Source organism: Thunnus maccoyii, chromosome 8, assembly GCF_910596095.1.
Source record: "Thunnus maccoyii chromosome 8, fThuMac1.1, whole genome shotgun sequence".
NCBI classification, from domain to species: domain Eukaryota; kingdom Metazoa; phylum Chordata; class Actinopteri; order Scombriformes; family Scombridae; genus Thunnus; species Thunnus maccoyii.
In genome coordinates this window covers 33356373-33383401 of record NC_056540.1, presented here as the reverse complement: position 1 = coordinate 33383401, position 27029 = coordinate 33356373, and the positions used below count along the sequence as shown (strand labels likewise).

The 27029-nt window shown below is 39.3% G+C and overlaps 1 protein-coding gene across 1 annotated transcript; it reads left to right on the top strand.

Moving 5' to 3' along the window:
• Positions 1-294: 294 nt before the first annotated feature.
• On the top strand, positions 295-18855 carry LOC121901480 (NACHT, LRR and PYD domains-containing protein 12-like). The gene is made up of 11 exons (XM_042418270.1): positions 295-311; positions 2555-2633; positions 2795-3023; positions 3149-4949; positions 5057-5230; positions 5575-5748; positions 6094-6267; positions 6614-6787; positions 7134-7307; positions 8093-8266; positions 18711-18855. The coding sequence occupies exons 1-11, from the start codon at positions 295-297 to the stop codon at positions 18853-18855; spliced, it is 3315 nt and encodes a 1104-aa protein (XP_042274204.1).
• Positions 18856-27029: the final 8174 nt, after the last annotated feature.

Here is a 27029-nt window from a genome sequence, read left to right as displayed (position 1 = left end):
GCTTTGACTGGATATAGTAGACCTGGAAAAAGAGGAACATTTCAAATGTTGAAGAGCTTTTCAAAGTCTGTCAAATAGAAGTGAAAAGTGATCTGATCCCCAAAGAAAGCCAAAGAAAAAGCAACATGAAGTGTTTCCCTCTAGTCTTCAAACCATCCAACAGCTTCCTGCAAAAACATTTTCATTCTCTTCTCCTAAACCTCTGTAATATATAAACCTTTATATTTTATTTTATTTGGTTTCTGTATCATATTTAAACTGTGAAGAAAGTCAGACTGTCTGTTCAGGACTCGTATGGCAGCTCTGAACTCGTCAGTTTCATTCAAACCTCAGAGAGAAGTTTCAGAAAATTGGTGAAGCCACAAATTCTCTTAAAAAACTCATACGTGTCACTTAAGAAAAAAGCTGTTGGTTCGAGTGCTTCTTGCATGAGGCTCATTGTGAGCATTGTGAAAGTGATTTAGATATGACACTGCAGCTCAAAGTGCCAACAACATGGAAACTGTCTGATGAGTGTATTTAGTACTGAAGTGGATGAGTTACTTTCCTACAGTCAGAGCTCTGTGTGTTTGTTATGTGACTGAGAGGAATGATGAGAAATAATGTGTTGCTGTGTTTGTGTGAAGGTGTTTCTCTGCTATGGATCGGTGTGAGGACAGAGAGGAGGGAGTCTCTCCCTCCAAAAGCTCTCTGTGTAGGGAACATGACAGCCAGACCAAAGCTCAGAGGTGAGATGAGGATCTCTAACTGTCCATCACTGTTCTCCACCCACATCACTCCACCATCATTATTCACACTCAAAGCTCTGTGTGTGTTGTGTTGAAGAAAAAAGAAGCAGCACAGACCAGACCCTACTGGACTTGGACCTGGACCTGGACCTGGACCCAGCTGTGTGTCCATGAAGAGTGACTGGTCCATGAAAGAACCTATATATTTTAAACCTGGGCAACCTGCTGATGGAAAGTAAGAATGTAAAGTTGCAAAAACTGAACAGACTTTTCATTTCTATCTGACATGCACATTTATCAGAGCTGTTGATGTTTCAGGATCCAGCAGCAGAGACCAGACTCTCCTGGACCTGAACCCAGCTGTCTGTCCTTTAAGAGTGACCGGTCAAACAAACGTTTCATTGATTTTAAAGGAGGATGTTCATCTGCTGATCAGATGTAAGCTGTAACTGACTGTAAATGTCGGGTTATGCTAGAAAAGAACTGGTTTGTACGACCACGTCAGTGAAAAGCCGGCCATCATAGAGAGGGAGGAGATGTGATAATCATTTAAATATGGAGATAACAGATCACATTTTCAGACAGTCTCTGCTGGAAGTTGTTGTTGTTGCATTCATGACATGACATGATATGATATTATTTATATATTACAGACATAAAAAACATGTTAATGTGTAAACATTTATTTCCAACATGGTCCCAAGATGTTAAAATACAAAACACAAGACATATAACATAAAACTAAATCACCACAAATTAAATAAAATAATAAATGCCCACATCAAAACACAAAGTACAACAAAGACAATTTGATGGCTGAAGTAAAAATGGAATTGCAGATTTCATTATAATACATTTTTAACAGCTGGATGTGTAACAGGAGGCTGTTCCACAACACAGCAGCAGCTTAAAAAAGGGAACTTCTGGCTACATTATTCACTGGAGGGACTTTATATGAACACACACTGGCCCTGGTGTTATAACCATGCTGAGTATGTCCCATTGTTATCTGTGAAGTATTGAGGAGCAAACCCATTGATAATGTTAAACATATGATGCAGCTTCTATTGTTCTACTCTGAGCTGTACTGGCAGCTGTCCTACACTTCTGAATTCATCACCAACATGATTTAAATGCACAATATTTAATTTCTGCCGCTAGGGGTCTCAAATCAAAACAATAACTAGTGGTCTGGTGGCCTAGAGTGTGATGATAGTGTGAAGTAGTGTGGAATCATGGGAGTTGTTGTCTTCATTGTTAGATTTTCAGTTTCAGAAAGTTACAGAAGTTGTAAAACACAACAGCCCCAATTCAGACATCAAAAAGGTTTGGAGGGAACATTTGATAAGCAACAATGATGAAGAACACTGACACCTTAAAATGTTCCTGATTCAGGTGTGAACTGTAATTTACTCAGAGAAGCTTTATTGATTTGTTTTCATATTACATACTGGGAGCTGCCCAGTTCAACCATTCTGATACAAGCAGACACTGAGCAGCTCCACTGGAGCAGCTGGAGGTTCTAGTTGCCTTGCTCCAGGGCACTTCAGCAGTCTACAGTGAGGGAGGGAGTGCTGTATGGAGGGTTGTTTAGAGCTGTTGGGACTAAACCAAACTGACTGATGACACAAAACACTGAGCTGAAAGCTACAAATACACTGAGCTGTTGATTCTCAGTGGGATCAGCAGGACTAGTAAAGCTTTACCACTACGGGGTCATCTGATTCTCTGTTCACATCCAAATATCACTTAATGGACCTTTAGTGTATGATTGTCTCTTTGTGGACAGACATAATGTGAGCTCATTCTTCATGATTCCTCCACAGAGTGGACCAGGAGAGCTCAGAGGTTCCCAGTGGTCAGTCTGCCCAGCAGCATCAAACACACCTGGTCTCCATATTTATGGTCTGCACATGTGCAACAACTACTTTTACATCTATTCTGGTCACAATCATCTCCATGCTGCACTTTGTAGACCAGTGAATTGTCAGTCTGTCCAACATGGATCTGATGTCTGCTTCATGATGTCAGTTTGATAGTGTCATTCATACAGTATTCTGTTCCAGCTGCTGGAGGAGAACATCGTCACCTTTGTGAAGAACGAGTTGAAGAAAATGCAGAAGGTTCTGAGTCCAGATTACCCAGAATGCTTAGAAAGTCAGAGGGAGGATGAGGAGGTGTTGGATGGTGAGGAGGAAGAGCATAGGAGGAGCAGCAGAGAGGCATTTCTGAAGATCATACTGCACTTCCTGAGGAGAATGAAGCAGGAGGAGCTGGCTGACCATCTGCAGAGCAGTAAGAGGATTTCTATGACGATTTAACATACTGGATAAATGAGACATTTACTGATGTCTCAAGAGATAGAGGAAAATATGTTAATGAACTCTCTGGTTGTTTTTATCTGTTCTTTCTTATTTAAGGAACTCGTGCTGCAGAGTGTCGATATAAACTCAAGTCTAATCTGAAGAAGAAGTTCCAGTGTGTGTTTGAGGGGATTGCTAAAGCAGGAAATGCAACCCTTCTGAATCAAATCTACACAGAGCTCTACATCACAGAGGGAGGGACTGCAGAGGTCAATGATGAACATGAGGTCAGACAGATTGAAACAGCATTCAGGAAACCAGACAGACCAGAAACAACAATCAGACAAGAAGACATCTTTAAAGCCTCACCTGGAAGAGATGAAACAATCAGAACAGTGATGACAAAGGGAGTGGCCGGCATTGGGAAAACAGTCTTAACACAGAAGTTCACTCTGGACTGGGCTGAAGACAAAGCCAACCAGGACATACACTTCACATTTCCATTCACTTTCAGAGAGCTGAATGTGCTGAAAGAGAAAAAGTACAGCTTGGTGGAACTTGTTCATCGTTTCTTTGCTGAAACCAAAGAAGCAGGAATCTGCAGGTTTGAAGAGTTCCAGGTTGTGTTCATCTTTGATGGTCTGGATGAGTGTCGACTTCCTCTGGATTTCCACAACAATGAGATCCTGACTGATGTTACAGAGCCCACCTCAGTGGATGTGCTGCTGACAAACCTCATCAGGGGGAAATTGCTTCCCTCTGCTCGCCTCTGGATAACCACACGACCTGCAGCAGCCAATCAGATCCCTCCTGAATGTGTCGGCATGGTGACAGAGGTCAGAGGATTCACTGACACACAAAAGGAAGAGTACTTCAGGAAGAGATTCAGTGATGAGGAGCAGGCCAGTACAATCATCTCCCACATCAAGACATCACGAAGCCTCCACATCATGTGCCACATCCCAGTCTTCTGCTGGATCACTGTTACAGTTCTGGAGGATGTGTTGAAGAGCAGAGAGGGAGGAGAGCTGCCCAAGACCCTGACTGAGATGTACATCCACTTCCTGGTGGTTCAGTCCAAACTGAAGAAGGTCAAGTATGATGGCGGAGCTGAGACAGATCCACACTGGAGTCCAGAGAGCAGGAAGATGATTGAGTCTCTGGGAAAACTGGCTTTTAAGCAGCTGCAGAAAGGCAACCTGATCTTCTATGAGTCAGACCTGAAAGAGTGTGGCATCGATATCAGAGCGGCCTCAGTGTACTCAGGAGTGTTCACACAGATCTTCAAAGAGGAGAGAGGGCTGTACCGAGACAAGGTGTTCTGCTTCATCCATCTGAGTGTTCAGGAGTTTCTGGCTGCACTTCATGTCCATCTGACATTCATCAAGTCTGGAGTCATTCTGCTGACAGAACAGAAAACATCCTGGTGGCCTAAAGTCTTTGAAGAAAAACCCAAACCAACACGTCTCTACCAGAATGCTGTGGACAAGGCCTTACAGAGTCCAAATGGACACCTGGACTTGTTCCTTCGCTTCCTCTTGGGTCTCTCACTGCAGGCCAATCAGACTCTGCTACAAGGCCTGCTGATACAGACAGGAAGTAGCTCACAGACCAATCAGGAAACAGTCAAGTACATCAAAAAGAAGATCAGTGAGAATCTGTCTGCAGAGAGAAGCATCGATCTGTTCCACTGTCTGAATGAACTGAATGATCGTTCTCTAGTGGAGGAGATCCAACAGTACCTGAGTTCAGGAAGTCTCTCCACAGATAAACTGTCTCCAGCTCAGTGGTCAGCTCTGGTCTTCATCTTGCTGTCATCAGGAAAAGATCTGGACGTGTTTGACCTAAATAAATACTCTGCTTCAGAGGAGGCTCTTCTGAGGCTGCTGCCAGTGGTCAAAGCCTCCAACAAAGCTCTGTAAGTACACAGATAGTTGGGTATATTAAAAAGATTTTTAAAGAGGGCTTTTAAATGGGGAGAAAAATGAACAATTTATTAAATATTTTCTCACATTTATTCTCCAGACTGAGTGGCTGTAACCTTTCAGAGAGAAGTATTGAAGCTCTGTCCTCAGTTCTCAGCTCTCAGTCCTGTAGTCTGAGAGAGCTGGAGCTGAGTAACACTAACCTGCAGGCTTCAGGAGTGAAACTGCTGTCTGCTGGACTGAAGAGTCCACACTGCACACTGAAAACTCTCAGGTCAGATCATGTTTGTCACTATACAGTTTAAACAGCCTCTCTCATGTTAGTATTTCAGAATGAGGATTTTAAATTTCACAGTGTAGAGAATCTTCATGTACTGTCTAGTACAAATCGTCAACTTTGAAATAAATAAGCTCATCATTTTTTGATACCATGTGATTTATATTACTGAATTACTGTTTATTCTTGTTACTTGATTATTAGCTGTCACATCTGCGGCTGGTTTACAACAGAACACCAGAGACTGTAGCCAGTGTTTGGCAGAGATTACGCATCATCAAAGTTTAGATTTATTTCAACACAAATATTACATGTTGTCTTGTTCACTATTGTCTCTTCAGACTGAATGACTGTAACATATCAAAGAGAAGCTGTGCAGCTCTGTCATCAGTTCTCAGCTCCCAGTCCTCTAGTCTGAGAGAGCTGGACTTGAACAACAACAACCTACAGAATTCCGGGCTGAAACTGCTTTCTCATGGACTGGAGAGTCCACACTGTGCACTGGAAACTCTCAGGTCAGATCATGCTTGTCACTATACAGGTTAAACAGCCTGTCTCATGTCAGTATTTCAGAATCAGAATTTTAAATTTCACAGTGTAGAAAATCTTCATGTACTGTCCAGCACAAATATATCAACTTTGATATAAATAAGCTCATCATTTTTTGATACCATGTGATTTATATTACTGAATTACTGCTTATTCTGGTTACTTGTTCATTAACTGTCACATGTCCGGCTGGTTTACAACAGAACACCAGAGACTGTAGCCAGTGTTTGGCAGAGATTACGCATCATCAAAGTTTAGATTTATTTCAACACAAATATTACATGTTGTCTTGTTCACTATTGTCTCTTCAGACTGAATGACTGTAACATATCAAAGAGAAGCTGTGCAGCTCTGTCATCAGTTCTCAGCTCCCAGTCCTCTAGTCTGAGAGAGCTGGACTTGAACAACAACAACCTACAGAATTCTGGGCTGAAACTGCTTTCTCATGGACTGGAGAGTCCACACTGTGCACTGGAAACTCTCAGGTCAGATCATGCTTGTCACTATACAGGTTAAACAGCCTCTCTCATGTCAGTATTTCAGAATCAGAATTTTAAATTTCACAGTGTAGAAAATCTTCATGTACTGTCCAGCACAAATATATCAACTTTGATATAAATAAGCTCATCATTTTTTGATACCATGTGATTTATATTACTGAATTACTGCTTATTCTGGTTACTTGTTCATTAACTGTCACATGTCCAGCTGGTTTACAACAGAACACCAGAGACTGTAGCCAGTGCTTGGCAGAGGATTAGGCATAATCAAAGTTCAGATTTATTTCAACACAAATATTATATTTTGTCTTGTTCATTATTGTCTCTTCAGACTAAGTGACTGTAACCTGTCAGAGAGAAGCTGTGCAGCTCTGTCCTCAGTTCTCAGCTCCCAGCCCTCTAGTCTGAGAGAGCTGGACTTGAGCAACAACAACCTACAGGATTCCGGGCTGAAACTGCTTTCTCATGGACTGGAGAGTCCACACTGTGCACTGGAAACTCTCAGGTCAGATCATGCTTGTCACTATACAGGTTAAACAGCCTCTCTCATGTCAGTATTTCAGAATCAGAATTTTAAATTTCACAGTGTAGAAAATCTTCATGTACTGTCCAGCACAAATATATCAACTTTGATATAAATAAGCTCATCATTTTTTGATACCATGTGATTTATATTACTGAATTACTGCTTATTCTGGTTACTTGTTCATTAACTGTCACATGTCCGGCTGGTTTACAACAGAACACCAGAGACTGTAGCCAGTGCTTGGCAGAGGATTAGGCATAATCAAAGTTCAGATTTATTTCAACACAAATATTATATTTTGTCTTGTTCATTATTGTCTCTTCAGACTAAGTGACTGTAACCTGTCAGAGAGAAGCTGTTCAGCTCTGTCCTCAGTTCTCAGCTCCCAGCCCTCTAGTCTGAGAGAGCTGGACTTGAGCAACAACAACCTACAGGATTCCGGGCTGAAACTGCTTTCTCATGGACTGGAGAGTCCACACTGCACACTGGAAAATCTCAGGTCAGGATTCATCAACCTGTTCAACTGATCACCATTTAAACCATGATTTATATGAGTAGATAAATTATTTTCATACCAGTTGTGTGTTTAGACCCTGTGAATAACTTTCTATTAACATATTTTCATTAGTTTTGCTCTGTCTCTGCTGTTGGAACCTGAAATATCAGATAGGAGTTTTAAGATTAAAAAACCGAATGAAGAACTGTTTATCTGGCCCAAAGTAAAACACACACAGACAGTTATTCAGTGAACAGTTTTTGGTAACATTTATAGTTTCTTTTAATTTCAGAACACTCTGTGCTGGGATGATAGTGACTTTTACTCACCATGGGGATGTGACAGTGCACCCCAGCTGTTATGTGGTTAACCACCATTTAATTCTTCTTTTGTTTCAAACAAGCTTAAAACTCTGGATGATTACTGAAACTGAGTGAAGTAGAGTCAGTGAGTGTGAGAGAAGGAGTCAGAAATTTTTCCTTACTGTTTTTACTTTTATTTCAGCAAAATTCAGTCCTTATATGCCACATTTGTTGGGATTCCTGTTCTGTATTCGACTGTGAGCATCTGAGACTGAGTCATTTTATTCTGTGACGTTTGATGGTTTGAGGTTTGATGTACATACAAATTGTAGTCAGTCTGTCCCCTGCATCTCTTCATCTAATCATTTCACTGTGGCTGATTCTTCTTTTACTAGTCTTACTGATGACAATAATAAACACACTACCTTCCTGTCCTGCAGTGATTTCAGATCATGTGATGTGTGTTGTTGTTTTGTGTGTCTACAGGCTGTCAGGATGTCTGATCACAAAGAAAGGCTGTGCTTCTCTGGCCTCAGCTCTGAGATCCAACCCCTCCCATCTGAGAGAGCTGGACCTGAGCTACAATCATCCAGGAGACTCAGGAGAGAAGCAGCTGTCTGCTGGACTGGAGGATCCACACTGGAGACTGGACACTCTCAGGTATGGACAGACAGGTGGACACTCTCAGGTATGTACAGACAGGTGGACACTTTCAGGTATGGACAGACAGATGGACACTCTCAGGTACAGATGTCGCTCATTTCCATTGATGTACCACAGTAATGCCGTGGCAGCAGCAAAGGGGGTGAAGTAATTTATCCAGGAGTAGCTGCAGCGTGTATCAGCAACCACCAGGTAGCACATATGAGCAGTCTAGATGCAGTGTCTGTCTGTCTGGTTTGTTACACAGAACCATCTGAAAAGTCAAATGCCTGAAAAGGCAAATCCAGCTGCCTCGCAAGGTAATCTCTCTGTAGGGTAGTCAATACAAAATGGCGACCCTGCTCAACAAGCAGACGTGCCAGGGGAACAAAGAAATGCTGAGAAACTGTTTGGGAATGAGTCACAGCATTCTGCTATATTTTCTGTACAGTATACTAACATGTTACACAGTCTTAATTTCATAATGGATATTTGTGTTATGATATAAACCAACCATCCGTCAACACAGTTTAGACCTCAATATATGAAACAGGAAAGTTGCCCCCCCCCCCCCCCAATATTTTTAATTGACTGGACATCAGATTCCCTCAGAAGCTGAAAGAAAGCTGATTTGTTCTCCTTGATATTTAGAGTTAAACTGACTCTAAAACGCACTGGATGTGTATCACTCACATTAACCTGCTGCGTCTCGCTTGTATTCATGTTCAACAACAGTGAAAAGCAGCTGTGAGCGCCATTGATCTATTAGATCAGTAAAGTTATTTTTACAGTGAGTGGAGCGGTTTCTGCAGCTGTCTCCAGTGTTTACAATGATAAATGCATCTTTAAATTCAGAGTGATGTTCACCACCTGCATAGCCACAGGTGTGCCCAGATGTGACATCTAAATCTCAAGCTGGCACACTCGGCATAATCATAGCAGCCTGTCACAGGCTGTCAGACAGGCTGTGAGGCTAAACTGATCAATGTGATGTGACTCAGCTGACGCACTGTAACGTTAACACTACAACAATGGCTACACAAAATTTTTAATGTCATTGAAAAAAGTTGAGAAGAAACTCCTCCGCCTCCAACTGAGTCCACCAGACTCATCAGCCCGGCTGCTTCCTCCCTGGTGGTACAGCGCTTTCTCATGGTCAGTGCGATGCGGGTTCACCCATAGCCGTGGGAAGTAGGGGTGCTGGAGGGCAGATGTGTTTTACTCAGTTCTCTGATTGCTATATGCTGTGCTTTCTTTTTGCATTTCGTAACTTCTTAAGTATTATTCCAAAAAGAGCTATTACCGCTTACACTGACCCTAAAGAAAAACGTCAATAGTGGAACTGCGGAATGGAACAAAAGTTTACTTTTGGGACACGTGAAAGTTTCAGAGCCTCAGACTCAGTTGCTAGTCTAGCCTAGCCTAGCATACAAAGCTTCTCCACTTGGCAAAAGACAACTTAGAAGCTATGTCTCCAAACCCAACAAAGTCAGTAAGCTGACTAAGCAACTGACTGAGAGGGTAACGCAGCTTGAAAAGAAGATTGAAATGCTGCATCAAATACGTGAGAGCAAGCAATTCATTGACTGTAGCAGCTACTGCACAAGGTATAGAGCTACCAAATATTAATAGACTTTTACACATGGGATTGCATCGGATGTGGAGAATCCAGTCGCAGTCCAGTTAGCTGACACGCTCCCCTGGATATGTCATAACTACACTGATTAGCCACGGAGGCTCCCAGATCGGCCTTCTGGCACCGCACGGGTGCCAGACCGAAAGCATCAACTCCAGCCAGGACTTGGTCTGATGTTGACCGCTGCAGAGGCAAATCCAGGAAGACATTAAATAAGAGAGCACCAACACTCCCTTCACCACCTGAACTCTCATTGCATAGCAGGTATGATCATCTGACTAATACTAATGATGTTGAACTCAGGGAAGCCAATCACATCACCAGCATTAAGGCTAACCAAAAACCCAAAAATGGCCCCAAAGCCACTGCTAGGAGAAATATAACCAACTGCTAGGCCACTGCTAGGCCAAGGGCCAGAAGCAGAGATGCTGCTCCAGACGCTATTCTGATTGGGGACTCTATAACCAAGCATGTAAAAATGGCAATGACTGAAAATCTAACTGTGGATAACAAATCTGTCAGGGAGCAAACAGAGATGTTGCCAACTATCCTCTCTACACATCCAACTGATATGAACATTATTATACACACTGGATCCTTTGACATTCTGCGAAGGAAAACTGGCTCTGAGATCCTGAAAAGAGACTTTTCCCTGCTACTGGAAAAGCTGAGCCACTGTCAACTGCAACATTTATACATTTCTGGACTGATACCAAGTTTTGGGAAGGGAATTAAATCTTTCAGCAGACTCCTTGGCCTGAATACATGGCTGACATCGGTGTGCCTCATGCATGGGATAAAGTTTATCGACAATTTCAATATCTTTGGGAACTGTAAAGACCACTTTAAACCTGATGGGATTCATCTGGACATCACTTGATCCAGACTCCTTGGCACCAATCTACGTCATGCCCTTGGGACACTAAACACAAACAAAAATGACAGACAGACAGCCTGTACCCAAGTATTTGAACTACCTATTTCTGATCATCACTGTGTGTTCTTTGATGCCAACGTAATCTTAACAAGGACTAAAAGGGAATTTTTGGTTCAAAAGAGATTCCTAGATGATGAGGCTGAAACAATGTTCACTAATATTATGAGATCAGTTGAGCCCTACAGCTGTGACTGCCCTTTAAATGACATGGTTGAAAATTTCAATAATGCATTGTCATCTGCTTTAAATACTGTAGCTCCACTAAAAGTTAAAAAGAGGTGGACTGACAGAATCTCTCCATAGTTAAACAATAACAGTTTTAATGAGATCAAGAGAAATTCTTTGTATATAGTTCACTGTAATATACACAAAGAAGCCATGACTGTCTATAAAAAACAATACATCTGGCAATGATGGATTATTTTCCCAAGATTATTACAGAGAATACCGGTAACTGTAGAATATTATTCTCCACTATTGTTCAGCTACTCAACACTGCCCCCCCCAGCAGTTCTCTGCATCAAAATGTGAAGAACTTCCACTGTTCTTTAATAACAAAATAGCATTAATCAGAGCCAGTATTGCTGCTGATGTGAACACAGATGATCTCAGTGAATCCTGTAAAAATGATGTAACCATGGGAAAATTCACCTGTATTAGATTATCTGAGCTTTGCAAGACTGTCACTGAGTGTCATTACTCCAGCTCATGTATTGACCCTGTACGTACAGCATTTTTAAGTGGGTGTTCAACAGTGTTTCAAGTCATGTCCTGACCATGATAAATACGTCACTCCAAACAGCTGTTGTCAAACCATTACTAAAGAAACCCAACCTAGATGGTAATGCACTGAGAAGCTATAGATTCAGTGCAAATAAACTCCTTTCTCGAAGAAAACAACATCCTGAAGGAGTTTCAGTCAGGCTTTCGAACAAACCACAACGCTGAAACTGCTCTCACTACAATAATCAGCAACCTCAGACTAAACTCTGATGAAAATGAGGTCTCAGTCCTCCTCCTTGATACAATTTACCATGATATCCTAATCAATGGTCTTGAAAAGTGGGTCTTTCTGACTGTGTTAAACTGGTTCAAAACAAACATTTTTTTTGGGGGGGGAGTTTAACATCAGTCTTGGAGATGATGTGTCCGAGAAACATGACAGCTGCCTTGGTCCATTATTATTCTCACTGTACATGCTGCCACTTGGTGACATCAGTTACGCTGATGACACACAACTGTATGTATCTCTGCTGAATCAAATGATGCTGCAGCTTTAAATTCCATTACTACCTGTCTTCTGGCAATAAATACATGGAGCAATAATTTCTTTAAGTAAAATAAGGACAAATCTGAAATCCTACTAGTCAGCCCCAAAACAAAAAGAGAAATGTTGTGTAATAATCTGGGGAAATTAACTCCCTGGATTAAATCTGAGGTTACAAGTCTTGGTGTTATTTTAGATTCAGATCCCAAATTAACAAGGTGATGAAAACATATTTTTTCCACCATAGAAACAGCTAAAGTACGACCATTTATAAATCACAAAGATGCAGAAAAACTGCACTTTTTACTGGCCTCCTGAGAAAAACCACTGAGAGACTTCAGCTCATTCAAAACTCTGTAGCTTGACTAATAACCAGAACCAAGAGGCGAGAACACATTAGTCCAGTTTTAGCTGCCCTGCACTGACTTCCTGTAACATTTAGAATTGACTTTAAGGTCCTCCTCCCTCTATACAAAGCCCTTAATGAGCTAGGACCAAGCTAAATCACTAACTCCCTTGTTCACTATCTGCCTTCAAGAACACTGTGATCATCTGCTGCTGAGTGTCATTGCTGGTTTATTGGAGATTCCAGCAACAGCCGAGAGAGAAAATCAGGAACATAGCCTTTGTCAATGACGCCCCAAACTATGGAACACACCACCGATAGATATCAGGGAAGCAGCTCGCTGGATATTTTTAAAAGAAAGCTAAGAACGAACTAGCTTTTGTCTCAATCAGCTTCACACTTATGCTCTACTGCACTTCTTTAAAATGTTGAATTTTACTTGATTTTATGCATTTTATGTTTTCTGTTTTAACTTTAACTATAATTTTATTTTACTCTTATTTATTTTATTTCATTATGTGTTCTATTTTCACTTTATCTTATATCAAAATGTTTTATTTTCCCTCTTATGTACATTTACATGTTTTTATGTTAATTTTATTTTTATTTTCATTTATGTCTTTCTTGATGTGAAGCATTTGGTGGTAATTTTTTTTGCTGTAAAGCACTTTGAGCTGCATTTTTCTGTATGAAAGGTGCTGTACATATAACATAACATGTAAGTTGTTGTTATTATTATCATCATCATCATCATCATCATCATCATCATTATTATTATTATTATTATTATTTATTTTTATTAATAATAATGATCCTGTATTATCTCTAATGGCCAGCAGGGGGTGACTCCACTGGCTCCAAAAAGAAGTCTATGAGAAAATGACTCTACTTCTCTCTTGATTTATTACCTCAGTAAACACTTTCATAATGAGTTCATGGTCTCAATCACTAGTTTCAAGTCTTCTTAAATACAGCATGCTCATTTAGTAAATTATGGTCCCATTTAGAGTAAAATAGACGATAAAGCAGCGTATACTTAAGGGCAGGACTCCGTTGTGATTGACAAGTTGTTACCATGGCGACAACAATGATTACGCGACGTAACCTGGCAACCCCACATTCACAGAGTATAGGTGTAGCTGCTGCTATTTCACAGCGTGATTTCAGTTCATGAAAGTTAATTGTAACATTTTGGTCCTAAAAAAGTCTTGTTCAGCCTTTGGTTGTGATAAAGATCCTCTAAGGAGTCGGATGTTCAGTTGGTGAGTACGTTTTATTTTAATGGTTTTAGGCCTGTTTTTCGCTAGCGGAAATTAGCATTAGCATTATCACTGTTAACCATAGATTGTATATGCACCGTGCTAACCAAGCTAGCAGTTAGCACTATGGTCAGCTCCATCCTCTCGTCTAGATATGGTCAGAGTATAGAAGCACTTATATTGATCAATGTAAATTCTTTTTGGTCACTTCTGGCTCCAAAAATCCAAAATGGCAACGGTCAAATCGCCAGAGTCGAGGGCTGCATCCCAAGTCTCTTAAATTGCATCCACGTTTCCCTCACTTGTGTCTTAGTCCCTCCCACCGAGGATGCGGGAGAGACGCAAGGAAAATGTGTTTTTAGAGACATGAGACGTCGGGCCTTGTCCAAACTAGCCCCTACCCACTTCCACTTCGTCATGGAGTGCAGTCTATTTGTAGTCATACTCACACACTTGTTATGATGCAATTCAAAAAAGTTTTCCTTCTAGCTTCATTATTCATATCAAATATCCTGAGTTATATTGTCATTTGCTAAATTTCACATGTAAATGGAAATACAATGGCACAGTAACACTGCAAGTATTACTGAAAACTTGTTGTGCATTAATGGAATTTATCTGGTAATTACATTTGTGCACAAACATTAATGAATGTTTTCCCCCTGAAACAATAAATGTGTTTACCTTTTCCTTTATACATTTGTAGTCAGAAGTATATTTAGCTCATGCCATTAACTAGGATATAACAACCAGAGGTTGTGAACATCATTGTCTCTGGAGATATGAACGATACACAAAGGGACGGTCAAACTTTTTAAAAATGTATTAATGTTCCATGGAAATAAATTAACTTCCTGTCCAAACCAGTTTTGTTTAAATAAAAAATGACACTAATTTCAAACACATAGGTAGACATCATATATAATACTACATATGCATATATTATAATACCAAAATTACTCCCAAGACTCTTTGGTTGCATTTCTTTTCTTTGTAAACATCTTCTCCTTTTACATTCTTATGTTTATAAGCTGCTTGTTTTTAGCAACAGTCCCTGTAAATGTACAGCACTTTACAATCAAATAAACATGTCTACCGTTTTCTAGACTAGAGAATGGTATAGTTGATCTAAATACTATGTAACTTTTAAGTTTTTAACATCTGTGTGGCAATATTAAATGTCACTTCCACTCCCCACTAGTTGGTTTGGGATGGCACTTAATATGGCGGACCCTCCACATGAACGCGCAAACGGAGTGGAAGTAAGTAGGGAGAGGGTGTAGGGGCTAGTTTGGATAAGGCCTGTCCTTTCCTCGGAAGCATCACGTGAAGCGACATCCCTTTCTGATGACAGCGACAACTGATCACAGCTGGATCAGCTGTCAGTTGGCTCTAACAGTTTAGAAACTTCTGATGGAGTTTGTGTCTGCACACATGCACTGTGTTGGTACTATTAAAGCTGCACAGTTATCACTGCAGCACCTGTTTCCTCTTTGTAGAGTGTTACCTGTTTAACAAACACCTAAATAAAAACAAACATAAATAAAAACCTGCAATCTGTATATATACTGTGTCCTGCTCAGAAACACAAGAACCATTGCTACTCAGAATGCGTTTATACTATGTATTGATTATTTGCATCTGTATTTTTTGATATTCTGATAGTGAATTCATTATACAGTAACCCAGAATATGATCAGAGTGTCTTCTGAACACTGGAAAATATGTATTTGGCTAAATGTTTCAGGGAAAATGGAAATTATGTAACTTAATCAAACCTGACGCTCAGGAATTTTCAGCCTCACGTGACTGAATGGAAATGACGATAAATATGTAAAATATAAATGTGTTAAACTGTTATTATGAATCAAATTAAAGTCAGGAAGAGTCTGTCTGTCAGCAAGAAACAGTTTAATGGAGGAAATAACATCATGAAAGAAAAATCTTTCTAATAAATGAAGAAAGTTGTTTATGGTTCTTTTGTTGATCAGACCGACAATTAACAGATTTTTAACTAGATGATGAATCAGAAAACAAATAAAATATAAAAACTGGGCGTGATACACTTAAATTTAGTCTGTAATCTCTCTCCACTTCAGTATGAAACTGCAGTGATGGATCAGATCAGTCTGATCAGCTGCAGCAAATCAATAACTGATATCCGAAAAGGGGTCATGTCAGCTGGTAAAAGACCGTGAAGGCTGCTCTCATGTTTCCTCGCTCCTTGGAGCAGAAATAAGAGACTTGGGATGCCTGTCAAAATGGCGCACCAGAAACAACTTCCAGTTCAGGTGAGGAGTGAGGAGACATAAACTGAGGGTACGTCTCAAGTCTCTTATTTTATGTCTCCTCAGTCCTCGCCTGAACCGGAAGTTGTTCCTGGATGTAACGGGACAGAGTGCACAGTAAACTCGGCAGCCACACATTTCTCTCTTCTGTATTTCTCTGTTTTGTGTCCTCAGGTCAGGCTAACCCATTGTTGCTAACTTTGGAGCTAACCCCCTTTACTTCTCCAGCATTTGGGGAGACAACAGACGTGACTTTTTAGCATTTATTAATTGACACACTGTAGTCTGTGCTGTACATTTACTGCCAGACTGACAACTGACTGCTAACCTTTTCCTCTGCTCCGCTCGCATCCACCGTCACTTCTCTGCCGCTCTTTCCCGCTCGCTACGCAAACATACTCCTTAACGAAGCCACGCTACCAATAGTTTCCCAGGCAACGACACAGAGGTTGACTCACATACCGGAACAGCGCTGCCCGTAGACTCCCAAACGCTGTCGGATATCAAATATTATTATTATTATTTTTTGGCCTGGCGGGGGTTCTCGTTGTGTCATTATGGAGAAACACAGATTCAGTAAACTTCCAGTAAATGTTGAGTACAGTTAGACCCAGCAGTCTCCATCAGGTTGGGCGAGTTCAAAGTTGTGAAAACAACGGGGGTGTTTTGAATACACCCCCGTTGTTTTCACAGGTAATTTGTTAGTCTGTCCCTCCCGCCGCAGGAAATAATGGATTACTCCTGGAAAGCTGTTGATGTAGCAGCTTGTCCGTCTGATTAACAAAAGAACCATAAACAGCTTTCTTCATTTATCAGAAAGATTTTCTTTCATGATGTTATTTCCTCCATTAAACTGTTTCTTGCTGACAGACAGACTCTTCCTGACTTTAATTTGATCCATAATAACAGTTAAATACATTTATATTTTACATCATTTATCGTCATTTCCATTACAGATGGAAATGATCAATTAATAGTATAAACGCATTCTGCCAGTAGAAATGGTTTCTACAGCTGTTAAAGCTGACTGACAGCTGATCCAGCTGTGATCAGTTGTCGCGGTCATCAGAAACGGACGTCGCTTCACATGACGCTTCAGAGGAGAGGACTTCTTATGTCTCTTAAAACAAATTACCTTGTTTCCTCACTCCTCGCTTGGTGGAAAAGACGCAAGTGAGGGAAACGTGGATGCAATTTAAGAGACTTGGGATGCACCCACCTGCATTCTGCATTTATACTGTGTCCTGCTCAGACGCACAGGAACCATTTCTACTAGCAGAATGCGTTTATACTGTTTATTGATTATTTGCATCTGTATTTTTTGATAATCCTGATAGTGAATTCATTATTCAATAACCCAGAATATAATCAGAGTGTCTTCTGAACACTGGAAAATATGTATTGGGCTAAATGTTTCACGGAAAATGGAAATTATGTAACTCATATCAAATCTGACGCTCAGGAATTTTCAGCCTCACATGTGACTGAATGGAAATGACATTAAATGATGTAAAAATAAGAGATTTGGGACACTCGTCAAAATGGCGCACCAGGAACAACTTCCGTTTCAGACGAGGAGTGAGGAGACATAAATTAAGAGACTTGAGATGTACCCGAGGGCTGTGGTCAAAAAGTCCCTCCTGTCTTTTCCATCGACCTCGATGGAAAACGTCATGAGGTCATAAGAAATATGTGAAGGAGAATTCATTAGGACTTAGAAAAAGACAACCGCGAAGCTGAGAGAGTCTGACTGCACTCACACTGGGCTATGTCATTATGTGACAGCGGATGTTATCGACGTGGGTCTGCTGTGGTGAAACTACAATGTTCTGAAGATGGACAACAAAAACCGCATCTTACATACTTCCCCGGTAGTTCTTACCATGTTGTTTCATGCAGGTTATATAAACGTGGACAACACAGTGAAAAATATCACTTCATTAATAAGGTCAGAATTGAATTTAAAAAAGGAATAAATGCTACTTTCACAAACTGGAACATTATCACATTGAGATATATTGCTCACACTCACCCTCCTGAATCCCACTTATAGTATGAAAGTAAAAGTTAAATGTATGAAAGATAAACAGAACATATTACTACTGTACATATCATCATTCTGAAGTTTCAAACATGATGAATTAAAAACATCTGACTAAAAACATCTCATATCCCTTTTTCTTGAAAGACTGACTTCTGTGTTATGGTTAATATGCTGATTATGATCTTTTATTATCTTGTGCATATAACAGCTTAACCACCACCACACAACTCAGTTAACACCTTGAAATGTTGACTTGTTTGTGCTTTAAAGTTGTTCTGGTTGATCCAGGCTGTGGGTCCGTGTTCCTCCGTCCAAACATCTGTTCAACTCGTTTGATAACAGGTTGAGGAAAGACAAACAAAAACAGGCGGTTTATCATTTTTATGTTAGTGTGAATCAGTTTAAACAGTCCTGTCATCTGTTCACAATACAAACTGCTGAGTCTGACAAGAAAAAGTCTCATTGTTGACATGATTTGACTTTGAGACACCTGTTTCTGATTGGCTGAATGTAGATGCTGTTGATAGTCATCATGTGATGTGATGTGAATGACAGTTGTGTTGCCTAGCAACAGCAAAGCACCTCAGTGTGATCAGGATCAGAGCTGCTTTTTCTAGAGTGATGTCATGTCCATGTTTGCATGCTGAAAGAGAACGTGCTGCTCTGACCCCCCTCCTCCTTTCAGCCTGCAGCCTGCTGGAGTTCGATGGTTGACACCAGGTCCATGGAGGTGTAAGTGTGTTTTTCATTTGATTCATGAAAACAAAGCTCATTCACATCCTACTAAGGATGAAGATGATGTCATCATCAAACAGATGATAGATCAATAACTACAGCTGTATTGTGTCTTGTTCTCTCCATCAGATTTCTGTCAACTCACACTGGATCCAAACACAGCAAACAGAAAACTCAAACTGTCTGACAACAACAGGAAGGTGACAGATGTGAAGGAGGATCAGTCATATCCTGATCATCCAGACAGATTTGATGACCGGCCTCAGCTGCTGTGTAGAAATGATCTAACTGGTCGCTGTTACTGGGAGGTTGAGTGGAGAGGAAGAGTTAATATATCAGTGACTTACAGAGGAATCAGAAGGAAAGGAAACAGTGATAACTGTTTGTTTGGAAGGAATGATCAGTCCTGGAGTCTGTGCTGCTCTGATGGTGGTGGTTACTCTGTCAGTCACGATAACAGAGTAACATCCATCTCCTCCTCCTCCTCCTCCTCCTCCTTCTCCTTCTCCTCCTCCTCCTCCTCTGTCTCTAACAGAGTAGCAGTGTATGTGGACTATCCTGCTGGCACTCTGTCCTTCTACAGAGTCTCCCCTGACACACTGATCCACCTCCACACCTTCAACACCACATTCACTCAGCCTCTGTGTGCTGGGTTTAGGTTTGGGTTTGGGTGGTCTGGTTCCTCAGTGTCTCTGTGTTGTCTGTAGGAGGAAGAGTCTCCTCCTGTCAGAGAAACTTTCTCACTGCTGACCAGATAGTTCAGTCTGTACAGGATCACACACAGCTGATGGTATTTAGTACCAACATGATCTCTCACTGCTTGTAAATGTAAACATGGTTTCCACATGATTGACAGTTTGTTTGTAAAATGAATCAAATGATAAACTGAGTCCAGTTGTTGTTGTTTTCTGTTGTTAGTGTATTAGAAAGGCTTGAACTGTAATGGGATAATGGGAATGGGATCTTCACAATGTTTAGTTGTAGTTCTTCTAGTAGTTTCATAGTAACTGTGTTACCTGATGCCTTCACTTATTTAGAGATCACATGACAAATGATGGTCAGAACAACAAGCCTCCTATTGGCTGGTTAAATGAACACCTCTAATGGTGAAGTCTGAGGCTCAGCAGCTGGAGTGTGGCTGCTTTTATACTGCGTTCATATCATATTGGAATTATGCTAATTATGAGATTCTGACTTGTAAATAGAATTCAGGTCAACATTCAAGTGGTAATTATGAAGTGGAAAAGCTGAAAGCTCTGATATTTACTGGATATGGTGGATTATTGTCAATAACAGTATTTTTGAGCCTCATTCCACCAACTTTGTAATCATGCAGCTGTCTTGATTTGTTGTGTGACATGAACGCTGGCAAGTTGTAAACATGGGAATCTTTCCTGCCTCTACCATCCATCCCATATGATGTGAACACAGCATTAGAGATGAGAAGTCCAGGAGCTGTTGTGTGTTTCTGACATACAGGAAGTATTTAGTTTTTGTCTTGAGTGTTTATTTAGTTCCTGTGTAGAGAATAAAGTTAATGGTGATCAGCAGCTGATGTTAGTTTTCTCCATTTATTTTTGTGTGTGTGCATGTTAATTCATATCTAATTTCATATAGTAGATTGAAGGTATTTGACAGTTTCAGGACTGTTTAAAGTGTCAGTTTAATGTGTTTAGCTCACATTCAGTCTTACAGCTGTTGTTCATTGATTGTTTCTAAATAAGTTCTGCATCATCAGCACTCAGCTGTCATATGTGATTAAAGCCAGCAGGTGTCACTGTTTATTCCTTTGCTTCATACTGACAGAGATACTATGATAAATGCTGATGAATATTAGCGCCCTCTGGTGGTCAGAGTGACAAACTACAACACCATCCTGCACTGTTCAGGAGTTTGTGAGACGATGTTCAGAAATCATTCAAAGCCTTTTGGCTCTTTGTACATCCATGAAGATGTTTGTGAATGTGTATTTGTAAATGATGATGATGTCTGAATAAAATGTATAAATGTCAGTAGATTCAAAGCTAAAAACTATGTGAACCTCAGCACTCAAGTTCCCACACATATAAGTTACAGCTGCTCATTTTCTCAGCTGGTCTCAGACCTCTCAGGAGGTTTTATTCACTTCAGTTTGAGACTCTTCATTCATATAATATCTTGAACCACACTGCTATTTTTCCTTCTTTTGATTCAGTTTTTTCTTATTTCTATCTACTATGTTTCTAATTAATTCTTTTAAATTCCTATTTAAATAACATAAATGGATTTTATATTTCTCCACCATGATTAATTCCTGGCAGTGTGGAGGACATTTTGCAACATTTAGTTCCTCATGTTTAATAAAATGTACAAAATATAGCATATAATTGGATAATTACATTAATAAAATCTAAATAATGATACATATTATTTATGTTGTTTTATTCTGGGTATTTCTAAAATCCTGGCTACAGCCCTGAATAAATACACCAAAATAATGTATTACAAACAAACAATGGAGCAAAATGAATACGTAACCAAGGAAACAATCCAAAAGAAGAATCCAGTTGGATGCATGGCCAGGTGTTTGCTCCTGAGAGAGACAGTCACAATATATTCAGTTTAAAATGTGTAAAAGAATAGTAAGATCTGTTGAGAAATGTGTTGAGTGGATCACAGACATCTGACTGTGCAGCTTGTTCTGCTCTGTGATATTTACTGACAAAGATCTCAAACATTGCTCAGTGAATTAATGGAGCATCGTGCTGCTGTCAGGGTGGATGTTCTCTCTCTGTTTGGGTCTGCTCAGGTCCAACACAGTCTGGATCAGGTCTAATTATCCTCAGCTCTGTTTCACATCAGGACTCTTTATTTTTAACATTCATTGATGCATGTTGGCTTCAGGAAGGTTCTCCATGGGTCAGTCTCAGACCTCCAGTCTGATAAATGTTTTCCATCCTTACAAGAAGAAAAAACAGCAGAAAACACTGAAAACTGTTTTTACATGACAAGAATCAAATGTAAAGATTTGGAATATATTTGCACAAAGAATCATTTTCCAGCATCTTCAGTCTGTTCTGTTATATATAAATTCTTATTCACCTTTGGCTGCCACTCAGAGTTAAATTGACTTGTAATTGACATGAAACACAGCTGTAAATTCCTCCACATGTGCATTATGAGGCCATCTAGTGGACTGATAGTAGAACTGCAGCTGATTGCAGCTCAAACTCAGCTCTGACAAGAAGTTCAAGTTTGACTTTATTTGTCATTTGTGCAGAATAACATGCGTCATGTACAATGAAATGATTGAGATGAGGCTGGGGACAGTACTGCAGGCAAGATATATGATAAACAACAAAGATAAAAGATAAACAATAAAGATATTAGGTAAAACGAAAGACGAAAAACTACTGCAGATGAGGAATTTACAGTAAATAGGAAAGTTTGCTTTGGTCAACAATGAAAATTAAAGTTAAAATTTCATGAAAGTTTAGCTCCTATTAGACTTTGCTCATCTCTGGAAGTTGATTCACCGATGTAGTTGAATTTAATAGACTTTTGTTCTAAATGTTTCTATTTGTAATGAATGCTGGTGTGACTGGGCTCTTAGTCTCATTATGTTCCACTAACTAACATGAATATTTTAAGAACAGAACAACAATCACTGTAAACATTTTCCCTCTAAAAACCTTAATAAACTGTCAGTTTATTATCTTTTATGACCTTTTAAAGATGTGAACAATATCACCATTTCCTCAGTTTTAGTATTTTTCTTCTTCTGACCATGACAATGGATTTATGTGACATTTGTATTGTAAAAGAAGAAAAAAAAAACATTTATCAGTGTTTTGACACCTTTCTCCTTATGCACTAGCACTTTGACCAGTATTTTACCAGGAGTTTGTATAAGAGAGATGCTTCCATGTTGTATAGTTTTGAATTTTCTCGGGTTCTTACATGTTTATCTTTTCTTGTTTTGTGGATTAAAGTCCAGCGGTTTGTTTCTCAGCGTGCCTTAGGTACACACTGATGCTTTCCTTTGTTTTTTGTTTTTGGCTTGACTAAATAAAAAGCTGCAACTAACTGTACCTCTCATTGTCAATGTATTCAGACTCATTACAGCAACACAACACAATCATTTTATTAATGTTTTCAATCTTTTCCATTTTATTTTTTATTTGTTTCATTATATAGGTTATATATATGTTTTATGTTGATTTAAGTTTTATTCAATTACGTTTAATTTTCTTTGTTTTTCTGTTTTTATTCTTATTTATTTCTTTGCTGCTGGATGTTTTGTTGTGTGTTTATGATGTCTCCACTCAAGGTCCTTGTTCTGGAGCTTTTGACTGTTTTGCATGGTCTTCACCAGCAGATGAAATTTGCTCAGTTGTCACAGAACTTGAATGCCTTGTCCTTTTTAGTCTGAAAATGTGGTTTCAGATCTTAGATATCTTGAGATATTCATGACTAAATGCTCGACAAAAGTTAAATTGTGGAAAAAAATATCATTCATAAAGAATTTAACACTTAAAACATTGATCTGCTTCCTCAGGACTGTAGTTTGATCAGATTTGATTGAAAGTGTCAATATACACAAACAACCTCACAACTGTCAACAGATTTTTAATTCAAATATTTCTGATTGATCCTGATTCCTGCTCAGAAACACAGTACATGTCAAACACTTTTTCCAACCAAGTCCAGGAGAAATGTTTTCTTATTTTTTGGGAGAAGTTTAGTCAAATTGTCACCAATCAAATCAAGAAAACTCATTGATCTTTATGAAGAGTGAGTCCTGCTGCAGTCAGGCTGTATAATAAACCTGCAGGACCACTAGAGAGCAGCAGAGGACTTTTTACTTGCAGCAGTTACTGCAATGCAACCTGTGACCTTTACACATACGGGGCTTTCTTCCTACCTTTATTCATGAGAGTGATCTTTCAGTTTGAGAGCATGATTCATCGATTTCATTTTCAGATTTTGTAATTCTTGCTTAGACTTGTTCTGCTTCTGCTAAAACTGTATGTTTGCACTCAGAAATATTGTTGCTTGCACAGATTTCCTGCTGCAGCTTCAGTCCTGTTACAAAATCTGAACATGAAATCAATAAATCCTCTCAAATTGAAAGACCACATTCTTGAATAAGGATAGGAAGAAAAGCCTCGTATATGCAAAGTATCTGCAGGCCAACAAAAGTCTTTAAAAAGCATTTAATTCAGTCTCCTCAAAAAAAAGGTCCTTAAAAGTTATTAGAAAGTGTTAAATTTCCTGTCCGAAGCTCTTGAATATCACCTGTTCCTGCTGTAGACGGTAACATTATGTTTCTGTCGGGAGACGTTTTACATCTATAAACTGAGACGCAACAGCTGATTGAGCTGCAGGAAGCTGTTCCATTATTTTTTGTAGCTTTTCAGTCCATCAGTTTTCTGACACTTCTCTGAGTCCAGATCACATTAATTGATTAATTAATATTAATTGATATTATATTTTGAGCTGCAACTCACAATTATTTGTATTATCCATTATTCTGCCAATAATGTTTTCTATTAATCATTTGTCCTATAAAACAGTGAAAAATGGTCGTCACAACATCCCAGAACACCATGTGATGTCATTGAATTTGTGATTTTGTCAAATTTTGTCAATTTACTAAAATTTAAGACCAAAAAGCAGCAAATTCTCACATGGAACCATCAAATCTTTGGAACTTTTCAGTTATCAAAATAGAAGATTTTCTTTCCATTGCAATTCTAATTATATCACAAATAATTATTGACATACACTATATACAACTAGGAGGTGCTGACAAAAAATATAACATAAATATCAATAAATATCATGCACTAAAAACCGAAATCAATTTAAATTAATTGGTTACGTTCATTTTATTAATAATATTAAAAATGATTGTTATAAACTGCTGGGCAGCACTGGAAAAATGTGACATAATATAAATATTTCTAGGTCATATTGTTCCTGCTGGTTTTCCATTTCATACTTTTGACTGAAACAGGTATTACATTGTTAAAAAATTCTTTAAAAGTCTTGAATTTTACTTTGTGAACCAGCAGGAACTGTGTTATATTACAGGACAGACTTCTACCATCACTTACATTGGAAGCACATTTGAAGGGGATCTTTTAATAGCCAGCATGAACAGGAGGAATGATTACAGCGAGGAAAACCTCTTTCACTGTTCATATGGACACCCGACTGCTGGTTTAATACACACTGGAAATATTATGAATCCATCTTTTAATGATGATTTATGTTAGTCTGGAGCCACGCTGCTAAAGTGGCTCACAAAACTGCCACAAAAAGGTGAGACAACAGAAAAAGAGAGAGAGATCGCCTCACTCTGATGAACCTCTCCTCTTCCTCCTCTTCTCGCAGTACTGTGCTGTCCTCATCTCTCCATCCACCATCTCATCCAGATTGAGTGTTTCATTGTCAGAGTTTTTTCTGTACAATAACATCACTCTACTTCCTCCATGAGGAGTCATATATCAGGTAAACATTAAAAACATTAAACCTCTGCAGAAAACAAAGCTTTAGTTGTCTCAGTGTTCAGTTTCTTATCAATGCAAGTACCAACGTACCTGTTGCTCTCTACTATTTCTACTTCCTGTCTTTTAATAACAGTTTGTCTGGGAGGAACCACAAGTCAATGACCACATCTGCTGAGGATCTGATACCAGATAAAACAATAATAATAATGTATAAAATATTAATAATATTATTTAAAATCTGACAGGTAAAGTGGAATAGAGTTTTAACAACTCACTGCAAAGAGTCAACGAACCACACCCATTAAAAAAGGAATTGATTTGCCCATTAATTATTAATAATAAGTTGAATAAACAGTATTTAAACACCTGACCAGCAAACTGAAAGTTAAATTGTAGAAGACAGGCGGTGCTGGATCGACATATAAACTCTTCTGATTTGCTTCATTCAGCTGCTGTTTCTCAAATTTTCAGCTTGATCTGGTCCAGCAGCACCAACACAATCTGACAATCTGACAACCTCCTTTTGTCATCACTTTACACTGAGAGGGACACTTTCCAAAATATTTATGAAGATATTTAAATTTAATCCTGATAACATCCACCAGTAACTAGGTCAATGACTGAATAAGTGTTGCACTTGACTCGGGTGTCAGATTGTGTTTACATTGAAAAAACATAAAATAAATTCCATAGTTTGATTTCACTACCAATTGTCCCACTTTATCAGCAAAAGTCTCCCATTTGGCCTTCAATGAAAGAGTGTCAGATGGTGTTTATGGTGATTAAACTTAATTTTAAAATAAACTTTGATTTCACTGCAGGTGTGTTAATGAGGACCTGTGTACATGAGGGAAAAAAACTTCATAAATTGGCAAAACTGTCCCACTTTACCAGCAAAAACCTCCCACTTGACCTTCAACAAATGAATGTCAGATGGTGATCATGCAGATTTAACCTGTTTTTAAAATCAAATCTATCATTCAGTGTGTAGGTGTGTTAATGACGACATATTTAAAATAGCCAAAAACTGTCCCACTTTATCAGCTATTACTATAAATGTATAAAATATAACTTTAACTAACTATAACAGTATTACGCTTTCTTACAGGTATGATTAATGTACTAAACCTTCATCTGTCTCATGACTGTGTTTGTTCATCATCATCACCTTTAACATGACATCCTCCTCCTCTTCCTCACCGTCATCCACCATCAACAAAATGGCTGTCTGAGGGGGGTTGCCTCTGCGCATGCTCAGCGCACCTCTGGCAGGAGGGCAGGGCAGGTATCTGGCTGCAGCCTGTTGAGTGACAGAGACACTCCCGGCTCGGCTCAGACTCCAGCATGCGGCGGCAGGAGGCGTGAGGAGACATCGACTGATCAGAGCCCTGCTGCCCCGCCGCTCTCTGCTCGAACCCGGCTGCTGCGCGGAGGATCTGCGCTGCTCTCTGACCGGAGACTTTCAGGAGAGTTTGTGATGGAAGAAAAATGTGAAGTCAATATTGAATAAATCCAATAATACTATAAATCAGAAAAAGATGGGATACAATAAACAAGAGTGAGAACAAAGGTGTTTGTCAGTAGTTAATAGTAATAATAATAGTAAACAGATAAAAGATTAAAATTATAAAGAGCAAAATACATAACAGTTAACCCAACAGTAAAAAATGACTCAGAGGGTTTTATTAGCAGCTCATTAGCCTCAGACAGCTCGTATGCTGCTAGCTTGGAAAGCATCTATGATGTAAAGAGAATCTACAGATGATGCAGCAACA

Coding starts and splice junctions, on each gene's coding strand:
- LOC121901480 (XM_042418270.1), top strand. Junction 2,634..2,794: donor ACCTGGTCTCCATATTTATG/GTCTGCACATGT, acceptor ATTCTGTTCCAG/CTGCTGGAGGAGAACATCGT. Junction 8,267..18,710: donor TGGAGACTGGACACTCTCAG/GTATGGACAGAC, acceptor TCCTCCTTTCAG/CCTGCAGCCTGCTGGAGTTC.